The sequence below is a fragment of the Pieris rapae genome, chromosome 18 (assembly GCF_905147795.1).
Source record: "Pieris rapae chromosome 18, ilPieRapa1.1, whole genome shotgun sequence".
In the NCBI taxonomy this organism is placed as follows: domain Eukaryota; kingdom Metazoa; phylum Arthropoda; class Insecta; order Lepidoptera; family Pieridae; genus Pieris; species Pieris rapae.
In genome coordinates, this window is record NC_059526.1 from 9,342,476 (window position 1) to 9,353,810 (window position 11,335).

At 53.7% G+C, this 11,335-nt stretch overlaps 1 protein-coding gene across 1 annotated transcript; it reads left to right on the plus strand.

The window, feature by feature from the left end:
* Positions 1-845: 845 nt before the first annotated feature.
* LOC123689949 lies at positions 846-3,542 on the plus strand. The gene is made up of 2 exons (XM_045632062.1): positions 846-2,427; positions 3,346-3,542. The coding sequence occupies exons 1-2, from the start codon at positions 846-848 to the stop codon at positions 3,540-3,542; spliced, it is 1,779 nt and encodes a 592-aa protein (XP_045488018.1).
* Positions 3,543-11,335: the final 7,793 nt, after the last annotated feature.

Consider the following 11,335-nt stretch of genomic DNA (forward strand, 5'->3'; position numbering starts at 1 on the left):
GAGAGTGGTAATTACAAGTGGTCAAGTAATTCAACATTCTTTTAGTACGCGTTGAGCCTTCATAGCGACAACAGTGACTGTTTGCGCTCCGCGTCCTGAAAATCTTTTGAGGGTCTTTCCGGTGTCGGAGAATACTGTGAGGTGCATCAAAACAACCGCACAAGTGTGCTGCGTGTTTTGACATATATGTGATATTTATATATTAAATACTTTTTAATATATAATAGAAAAGAAGTGTGGGAAATTGACCCGGTGTTTTTTGTGTTTTTATGTTGTTTTTGTCGCGACGACATATTAATTTTTCATTGTGTTTGTGTTGTGTGGATTGTCCTGCATATGTGAGTACTTTTAAATTAAAAATCGGCTCACAGAGTTGGCCGGAAATATTTTTCAAAAAGTGGAGGCGGTTTTTTAACCACAACATTTTGGCGGGAGGTTTAATCACAAATTGAGGACTACCATCGTCTCCGCCGTGATCAGGCGGTTCGATTGAATACCTCATAGTTGAGATTGGGAGAAAGTGGAAGGAATTATTGACCTTAGCATCTTTTTAGCTACATAAAATAAGACGCCATCTTGTTATTGACAAGGTGCAAAGGGCGGCATTGTGTGGCGCCGGTCGTCTGGCGGCGGTCTGTCGTCATACGATTTATCGAGCGGGCGTTTCAAGTTTTCCGAAGTGGATAGAGACAATATTGTTCTTAGTTTTAATTTTTGTATATAATTTAATTTAAGTTTAGATTTAAGTTAGAATTAAGACTGTACTATAGTATTATCTCTGTTCATAAATATATTTATTATTTATTTATATATTTTGTGGGAGTACTTTTGGTATATTTCGCAAAATGCGAAAGAGGCGGGTTAAGCCGCAGGCCTCGGACAGCGAGGAAGAAGAAATGTCCAGGGCTGGCTCAAAAGAGCGGAGGAAGCGGTCCTTCTTTAAAAACCCTGAGGACGTGTCTCCTCCTCCTAAAGGTAAGCCGCCAAAGAAAGCGGCTGCCCATAAGGAAGGAATTAAGGAGGCGGAGGAAGAGTTGCGTGCTCTCGAGGCTCGCTCTCTTCATGGAGGTGAAGATAGTGGTGCTGGAGGCCACCAGCCAGACGGGGCCTCGACAAGTACAGGTCGGGCCCCGGACGGGCCCCCGTCATCGTGGGAGGACTACGAGGACGATGTGGTCCTCCTGGGGGTGCCTGAAATAAAGGAGAGGTCGGTTTCCCGAGTCCGCAAAATCCTAGAGATTGCGGCGAAATCGGGAAACCTAAAAGGGACGTACGTCCGCGACCTGAAGGTTGCGGCCAAGGAAATTGGAGAGATCGTGGAGGATCTCGCTGATAGGTGTCTGGGGGGGGAAGAGGGCAGACGTCTACAAAGAGACAATAATCGTCTGAGGGCCCAGGTCAAGGAGCTGGGCCTGGAGCTTGCCGCCCTCAGACGCGAGTTCAACGAGCGCACTGCGCTATTTGCACAATCAAAGGGGGACAACAGGGATCCCGTCTCGGTGGATAGTCCCATCACGCCGGATGCTCTCCGTCAAATGATGGAGGGTTTCTTAGACGGGATCAAGGAGAGCCTGATGGGGGAGTTGATGAGGGCTGTGGGGGGCATGCTTGATGCGAAGTTGGCGGGAATTGGGGACAGGCTGCTCCCTGAGCCTGTGTTACGCCCCCCGCTGATGGCATTAGACCGAGGCCCCCATGGGGCCTCCAAGGGCTCCTTAGGGGGTGAGGCCCAGGTGGCCTCAAAATGTCCGGGGCCACAGGGCAAGAGAGCCCACAGTGGTCCCGCAGGAGTTGGGGTCCAGAGCTCAGAAGGAAATGTCCCGGGAAATGGAGGGGTCTCTTCAGAGATGCCTCCAGCGGGTCCCAGCTGGGCGACAGTGACCGGCAAGAAGAAGAAGAAGAGTAAGGGCAAGAAGAAGTCGGACAGTCTTCCAGCTGCACCGGCTCTTCCTACCAAGGGTGGGGTAGGTCTCCCGGCAAGGCAGCCGGCGGCTATGGAGAAGCCTGTTGGGGTGCGGTCTTCCCTTGCTCCGCCGACAACTGCTGCAGTGGTTTTAACACTGCTGCAGGGAGCGGTGGAGCGGGGGGTTACCTACGCTTCTGCTCTGTCCAAGGCAAGGCAGGCCATCAGTCTGCCTGACTTGGGGATCGAGCGTATAAGCATCCGAGTAACGGCTACCGGAGCTCGGATGCTGGAGGTGCCCGGAGAAGGTAGGGAGGAGAAGGCTAACCGCCTAGCTGAAAAACTGAGGGTGGTTCTGTCGGAAGAGGCCTCGGTGGGGAGGCCCGTCAAGTGCGCGGACCTCCGCATCCGGGACCTTGATGACAGCATCACCGAGGGGAATGTTGTGGAGGCGGTGGCTGCCATGGGGGAGTGCCCAGTGGCGGCAATTAAACCAGGGAAAATAATGAGGCATGGGGGCCGGGGTTTGGGGGAGATGTTCCTCCTATGTCCGGTTGCCTCCGCCAATAAGATCAAGAGTGGGAGGCTCCTCATTGGGTGGAGTTCTTGTCGAGTGGAAATCCAGGAGCACCGCCCTTTGAGGTGCTTTAAGTGTCAACAGCTGGGTCATGTGCGCGCAACATGCGACTCAGCGGTGGACCTGGCGGAGGCTTGCCACCGATGTGGGGTTGCGGGCCATAAGGCTAATGAATGCAGCTCGAAAGAGCTGCATTGTTTGGTCTGTGCGGCGGCCGGGAAGGCAGCGAACCACAAGATGGCGGGAAGGGCCTGCAACCCTCCAAGGCAAGGGAGGGCCCCGCATGCCCCTAAAGCGTCCGGCACCGTGGTGGAGAACGTTCCCATGGAGGTTGGTGTGGAGGTGTCAAACAAATAAAATGTCTGACAACCTCACTAGCCTCCTCCAGGGGAACCTAAGGCGCTCCGCTGCGGCTCAGGACTTGTTCCTGCAGTCGATGGCGGAGTGGGGTGTGATGGCGGCCGTTGTCACAGAGCCCTATTACGTGTCGCGGCAGAATTCGTGGGTGGGGGACCTTCGAGGTGATGCGGCTGTCATTGCTCGGCCTCATGGACCTCCTCTCTCTCTAAGAGAGAGGGGTTCCGGTTTTGTCCTGGCTGATTGGGGGGACTGGACGCTTGTTGGAGCGTATTTTTCGCCCAATGAGCGTCTGAGCCACTTCGAGGACTTCCTGGACGCCATGGGGCTGGCCGTGCAGAGGGCTCTTCCGCGCCCCCTTATCCTCATGGGAGACCTTAATGCGCGGTCTTCCACTTGGGGTGATAGGGTGTCGTGTCGGAGGGGTCCGGTTTTGGAGGAGTGGGCGGCGGAGCTGGGCCTCGTTTTCCTAAATGAGGGAACCGAGCCCACCTGTGTCCGTCCGCAGGGCAGTTCAAGGGTGGACGTGACCCTAGCTTCTGCGGCAGCGGCCCGTGCGACGACGGCGTGGAGCGTGCTGGACGAAGTGGAGACCCTATCGGATCATCGATATATCCGGATGTGGGTCTCTACCTCGATGAGGTGGGCAGTGCGGGGGCAGACTTCCCAGAACAGCTTCCCCCGTTGGGCGATTCGGCGACTTGACCGTCAGGTTGCGGAGGAGGTGGCCATTGTGGAGGGGTGGTGTGCGCCTGCTGGTGCTGGGGATGTAGACGAAGGGGTCGGTAGACTGAGTCAAAGTCTCCGAAGGGTGTCGAATGCGGCGATGCCCAAATGGAGACCGCCGAAGGGGAGAAGAGCTGTCTACTGGTGGACGTCGCATATTGGAAATCTTCGGGGCGAATGTAGCGAGGCGAGAAGGGCCTGCTACAGGAGTCGCCGGAGGAGGGGAGATAGTCCCGATGTTACGGAGGGTCTTCGCTTGATCTATAATGATCGCAAGAGGGCTCTCCGACAGGCTATTTGTGAGGCGAAGGAAAGGGCCCATCGGGAGGTGCTTCGGGGGCTTGATGATGATCCATGGGGGCGTCCCTATCGATCGGCTCGTAAGAGACTGAAGGGTGCGGGGATGCCTCTCGTGGAGAGTCTGGAGCCGACTTTCCTGGAGCGGGTGGTGGCGGACCTGTTTCCTTTGCCTCCCGACACTGTCCCTCCAAGTATGACGGCGTCTATGGTAGAAGTGGCTGACGGGGAGGGTGAGATGGCTCCGGAAGTCTCTGATATAGAGATGGAGACCATTCTAGCCCGTCTCAAAGCCCGCAAGAAAGCTCCTGGCCCGGATGGTGTACATGCACGTGTACTGGCAGTGGTCCTCCCTCATATGGAGGTCTCCGTCCGGGAGCTGTACACTGCGTGTCTGCGTGGTGGACGGTTTCCGGTGGCATGGAAGACGGGACGACTGTGTCTCGTGCGCAAGGAGGGGCGCCCGGTGGACAGTTCGGCGGCTTACCGCCCTATTGTCCTCCTGGATGAAGCGGGCAAGGCGCTGGAGTGGGTAGTGGCCTCTCGATTGTGCCGGCACCTCTCTGTTGAGGGGCCGGATCTAAACGAGGCACAGTACGGCTTCCGAGCGGGAAGGTCGACGCTCGACGCACTTCGGGACCTGAGGTCTCACACCGCTGGAGTGGTAGACGGGGGAGGGAGGGCATTGGCAGTATCGTTAGATATTGCAAATGCTTTCAATAGTCTTCCCTTTGGTGTGATCAGAGAGGCCCTTGCTTTTTTCGAGGTCCCTCTGTATCTGCGCCAAATAGTGGGGGACTATTTTATGGAAAGACGGATCGTGTACTCCAATATGGAGGGCACGGTCTCCTACCACCCTGTGCGGTGTGGAGTTCCTCAGGGCTCAGTACTTGGGCCGCTTTTGTGGGACATGGCCTACGATTGGGTGTTGCGGGGCGCGCTTCTTCCGGGATTGCGCGTCTTCTGCTATGCAGACGACACCCTCGTGGTGGCCAGTGGGGCCAGTTTTGGAGAGGTGGCTCGACTCGCAACGGTCGGCACCTCCCTTGTTGTGAGACGGATAAGGGCCCTGGGCCTTAGGGTGTCTCTCGATAAGACGGACGCCCTATTGTTCCATGGCCCTAGGAATGGTCCACCTCCTGGGGCGGTCCTGATGGTGGAAGGAGTGAGGGTACCGGTGGCGGCCAAGATGAAGTATCTCGGTCTCATCTTGGATGGGCGCTGGAACTTTGAGGCCCACTTTGAGGCTCTTGGGGGGAAGCTGGTAGGGGCAGCGGGGGCGCTTGCAAAACTCCTGCCGAACATTGGGGGCCCAAAGCAGAGTGTGCGCAGGCTCTACTGCGGAATTATACGCAGTATGGCCTTGTATGGGGCCCCAATATGGGATGATCGGTTGGGGTCGAGGAACCGCACCCTTCTCAGGAGGCCGCAGCGAGTGATGGCGGTTCGGGTGGCTCGTTGCTACCGGACCGTCTCGTTCGAGGCGGCATGCCTGTTGGCGGCGACTCCTCCCTGGGAGTTAGAGGCGGTGGCCCTAGGGTCCCTGTATCGCCTCAAGTGCGAGACGAGGGCGGATGGCCGATGGGCCGAACTGGTCGGACCGGCGAGGAGGCAGGCCAGGGAGGTCATCCTTGATAGGTGGGCCCATGATCTGGCCACGCCGAGGGCGGGAGTACGCACTGTGGAGGCGATTCGCCCATGCTTACGGGAATGGGTGAATCGCCCGAGTGGAGCTGTGTCCTTTCGGATGGCGCAGATTCTGTCCGGGCATGGATGCTTTGGACGGTTTCTGCACAGGGTGGCAGGGCGGGAAATCTATCCTATCTGCCACCACTGTGGCGCCCCAGAGGACACGGCGGAGCACACCCTGGCTGAATGTGCCACCTGGTCGAGGCAACGCCACGACCTGGTGTCGGTCATCGGGACGGACCTCTCGCTACCGAGCGTTGTTGCAGCGATGCTAGGTAGCCAAGAGGCATGGCGTGCGGTGGCTTTCTTCTGCGAGCGCGTTCTGCTGCAGAAGGAGGCTGCCGAGCGTCAGCGGGAGGTGCGTGGCGATGGCCGGAGGGGTTGTGCTCGGCGGCGGCGGGGCGGGGGCGCGGGGGCTAGACGCGGAAGCCGTCTGCCCAACAGCGTCCCGCTGCGTCGTCGCTGAGCCCGTATGCAGACATATTTGCCTAAATTCCCTGGGTTGAATGCCTAGTGCGACCCCCGGGGAATTTAATGTGGTGCCAGACGTCATTCATTCAGAATGGATGAGGCTGGCACTGCAGGCGATATGGAGGGTTCTGGAGGAGTTTTTAGTGGGTCGGGTTTCTCCCCTCTGACTAGCAGAGGGATAAGAGTTAACCATCCCCACAGTCCCCGCGTTAGCGACTGCATACGCGCGCGGGCCTGCATCTGTGCATTTCAACCTCCATTAAAAAAAAAAAAAAAAAAAAAAAAGGTTAGGTTAGGTTAGGTTTTTTTTTTTTTTTTTTTTTTTTTTTTTTTTTTTAAATCACCTAATAGGCCTACCTTCCCCGGCTACTTTATCGCCGGGGGCGTTGTCTAAGCTACCCATCCGTCCTTTCTCACATTCATCCTCTAAATAATTGAAAACACAGCTTTAATTTTTATTAGGTTTTGTACAAATAATTTCAATTACAACTTTCTTAAAAATATTCCTTTACAATATTCCAACTTATCTAATTTTCTTTCCATATCTATCCTGAGACGTGGCCCGCGAGGCGGGCATCTTTCACTTATCCGTGAGTATCCTTATGATACCCATTAGCAAGTGGGCGCCGGCCGCCTCGCGGTCCCCGCCCCTCCCTTACTTCCATTAAATTTGGCGGTTCTTTTTATTATTTTTAGGCAAAATTCCTCCAGTTGCGATCTGTAACAGGCTAGCATGCCGGGCAGTCCTTCAAGACTGACCACCATGCCTGTCATCTGTTCCAGGTCGCATCTGGAGGAGGCAAAAATGGGGCACTCTATAAGTAAATGCGGGATGGTTTGTTCCAGCCCGCTGTCGCACTCGCATTCTGGTGTTTCTTTTAATTTGAAGCGGCACAGGTACTCGGCAAAAGGCCCGTGGCCTGTGAGTATCTGTGCCATTTCAGGGCTAAATCTCGCTTCTTTCAGTTGTTTATGAGCGCTCGCAACATTTTTCAGAAAAATCTTTGTTATTCCGCCCGTAGTCCCTTCTCTGTATCGTTTGTCCCATTCTTCTATCGTTTTCCGTCTTACTTCTTTCCTTATGTACGACAGCGGGTACTCTACGTGGACTGCTTTGACCTTAGAGGTCTCCGCAGCGGCCCTCGCGAGTTCGTCCGCCCTCTCGTTCCCCTCCGTGCCGACGTGCGCTTTCACCCAGTGGAGTCTTATGTTTTGGCCCTTTTTTCGGCTCTCCACCAGGTGGCTGCGGATCTCGACTACTCGGGGGTTCCGAGAGCGTCCGCCCGCGATGGCCTCGAGCGAGGACCTCGAGTCGCTGCAGATGTTCACGTCAGTACCCGCTGCCGTCGCCTCCCTAACTGCACCGACGAGAGCCGCTAGCTCTGCTTGATACACGGTGCAGTAAGGGGCCATCTTTATCTTCTTCCATTTTCGTTCTCTGCCTCCCTCCCATTTCGTCCAAGCCGCTCCGACTCCCTTCTCTGTTTTGCTCCCGTCTGTGTATATGGCCGTTATGTTTTCATTTTGTATTTGGCCAGGGTCAGTTGTGATGGCGAAGCTTATATCTGGTCTTTCCGCAGGATGGGGTTGTTCTATAGCAGGTACGGCACGCTCAATCCGGTCTCCTTCGCGTATAAACGGGGATGACCCCCTTCTGGCCTCAAACATCGCGGCGGCTTCTTCCACCCTGAGGTCGAGGGGCAGTATCCCCGCCAATAGCGTCGCGGAATTTAGCGATGCCGTCCTGTACGTTTTTGCGATCTTCTGTCCGAAGGCCCGTTGCACCGTCTCCAGTTTTTTCTTTGTGCACATTTTCTTTACTGTCGGTGCCCAGGCTGCCGACGCGTATGTTACCGTCGGCTCAATGACGGCTTGGTACACCTGGAGTACCATGTCTCCCGTCATTCCCCATTCCAGCTTCGCCATTCTAGATACTTTTTTATATATTTCTGCCGCTTTTCTGGTGACATTATGCACATGCTTGTTGAACGTGAGCCCTCCGTCTATTGTCAGTCCCAGCAGTTTTATTTCTTTCTCTATGGCTATGTCTTGTCCGTTCATCCTTATTATTGGGGTATCGAACTTCAATCTTCGCGTCAGGACCATTGCCTTGGTTTTTTGTGGCGCGAAGTTGAGCTTGTTCTCGATACCCCACTTCCTCACGTACTCGAGGGCTACGTTTGCTCGTTGCGCGATCGAGTGCGTGTCTGTTCCACTGAACAGCAGCACCACGTCGTCTGCGAATGCCTGTGCATAAGTCCCGTCCTCTTCCAGTTCGACCAGTAGTGGGTCGAGCAGGATGTTCCAGAAGGTGGGGCCGCTAATCGAGCCCTGAATGCATCCCTTTTCAGGTCGCCTCACATGCTCTCTGTTTGCGTAGCGTACCACCACCTTCCTGCCTTTAAAGTAGTCCTCCACTACTAGTCTCAATTGCTTGGGACAGTCTTTCTTTGATAGTTGGTACTTGATAGCTGGCCACCATGCGTTGTCGAAAGCCCCCTCGATATCTAGCGACACCATCAACACTATCTCTTTGTTTTCTATGTGGCTTCTCGCTTTCGTCAGGATATCGTAAAGGGCATCCTCCGTGCTCTTTCCTGGCATAAATCCATACTGCCTCCTGCTCATCTTGGGGAGTAGGCTGTGTCTAATTCTGTTTATCATTACCTTCTCTAGTATCTTCCCCATGACTGGCAACAGGCCTATAGGACGGTAGGATTTGGCGGCCGTATAGTCCTCCTTCCCTGGCTTCCTCAGTACCACTATCGTGCATTCCTTCCATAGATCAGGGAAGCATCCCACTTCGAGGCATTTATTAAAGATGGCAAGGGGAACCTCCGGATTCGCCGTGATAGCTGCGCAGCAGATATCCGCAGTGAGTCCGTCGGCACCCGGGGCCTTCCTCGGGTTGAAGCTTCGAGCAGTGCTGATGAGCTCCGCCATTGTGATTGGCACTTCATCAGCGCTGCTTCCCCGTAGGCTGCTAGTCATTTCCTCAACCGTTTTCCTTATTCTTTGGTGGATGTCATCATCCATCTCACAATTGTCAGGCGGGAAGAATTTCTGTGCCAGCAGCTGCACCGATTCTTCGGAGTTCAACGAAATGCCCTTCTCTATTAGCGTGGTGTCTTCCCTGATCCCTTCCGCCTTTCTTATTACTTTATACATTCTGTCCCATAAGCTCTCCCCTTCTTGCTTCGTGCACAATTTCTTCCACCCTTCCTTTTGAGCCCTTTCGATCTCTTCTTCGTACATCTTTTTTGCCTCCAGGTAGGCAGTTACTACGCACTCTCTCCTCCTTGGAGCTGCGTATGAGATCCTTTTCTTTTTCCTTACCATGTCCTTCTTAAGGGTCTCTATTTCCTTGTTCCACCAGGGTGGTTCGAAGCTTTTCTTTCTTTGTTTCAGTTTGGGGATATGCTTCTCGGCGGCTTTTATAATTATGTTGGTATATTCCGTTACTGCGTTGTTGACCCTGGCCTTGGTGTCCAGTTCTTTTATCGTTCCTTTGTCTAATCCTTGTTTTGTCAATCCCGTTTTTATTTTCTCTTTAAAATCCTCCCAGTCTGCGTTTTTTGTTTTGTATTTGCGGGTCGTCTTCGGTAGGGTGTGCGTTTGGGGTTTTTGAAGGGCTGTAGTCATAAATATTGTGTTGTGATCCGAACTGGTAATTGATGTGTCAACCCACCATTTCGTTACCTTGCTGAGGAGAGCCGTTGTACATACTGTGATGTCGACTGTACTCGTGTATCTACGGCCCCCTCTAACGGTGTCGAAGGTGGGTGTGTTTCCACAATTTAAAATGCTCAGCCCCTCTTCATCAAGGAACCCTCGTAGTTCCTTTCCTCTTGTGTCTTCGTTCCGGCTCCCCCACCACTCACTCCATGCGTTCACGTCCCCTCCAATCAGTACCATCTTGGTTTTTAACTTTCTCGTGAAGCCTCTTAACTGTACGAGGTATGGTTCGATGGGTTCATCGCCTTCGAAGTACACTGATATTACCCCTAGTTCCCACTTGTCCGTTCTCAGGACGGCGGCCACTATGTTCTCGGTGGTGAGTGATTTGTCTTGTGAGACCTCGATGTGTTCATCGAAAACAAGTACCGCCGCCTTCACCGGTTTCTTCCCTGTGGGAACGCACTGCACTACTCTGTACATAGGGCTTTCTGCCATCTGTTTATTGGCCCCTGTGTACGGTTCCTGGAGTAGTGCTATCTTTATCTTCCTACCCCCCGCTTCCTTTATAAACTCCTGGTTCGCGATTCTCTTTCTTCCAAGGTTCGCCTGTGCCAGGAGAAAGCCGGTGTTTATGTTGGAGCCCTCGGCTTTTTTAACAGTACGCGTAACTCAGCCTCGCTGCCCTGTCCCATCCCTGTCGGGTTGGGCAGCTCTGGCTGAAGGCTCCGTGCTCTGCGTCTCTTCCTTTCATTGCTTTACAGTTAACGCAGCTGGGAGGCTTTCCTTCCCCGAGGATCTGGCAATCGGCCCTCATGTGGGCTCCTCCACAGTGACTGCACACCTCTGTATCTTTTTTACAGTTCCTGCGGGTATGTCCATACCCCAGACACATTGTGCATTGGACCAGAGGGGATTGGTCCTCTACCCAAACCCTCTGCAGGTCCACGTGTATCCTGCCAGCCGATGTCAGGGCTTGCCAGAGTTTAGGCGTGACCTGCAGGACCACGTGGCTCTCCAGAGGGTTTCTTGCCTTCCTTCTATACTTTTCTACTATTGTCAGCTCTCTTTCCTCTAGGTGCGCAGTCACGTGTTTGTTCTGGTTCTTTAGGGCCCGGGCAATATCCTCGGTGGTGTTGCAGGTCAGTAAATTTTTTATTTTTACGAGAGGGTTTTTGTTGGAGGTCTCCTTGACCTCCATTTCTGTGCCCAGTTTTTCTTTAAGTTTTCTTCTCTCTTCCTCTGTCCTGCAACCCACCACAACCTTCCCATCTCTTGCTTTTCTTATTTTTTGCACTTGCCAACCTTCCTCCTTCGCGTTTAGCAAGTGCCGGATGTTCTGCACCGTTTCCTCTGCCGTGTCGGTCGCGTTCTTCGGCGCCACCACGACAGAGTGCAGTGCAGGTTTTTGCCCCGGGCCTTCTGTGTCGTTTTTGCCCTGACCGAGATTTACTTTCGTCGCTTCGGCGTACGATTTCATACTTGCAGCCCAGTTGTTCTGCCTCTCCATGTCCTTAATTTCTTTCTCCTCAAACTCTTTCCTTATCTCGGTCAGGACCCATTCATCTTTCTTTTTTGCCAGATCCTCTATTCCTTTCCTACATTTCTCCAGCCTACTATTTTCTGTTTCCAATCTTTCA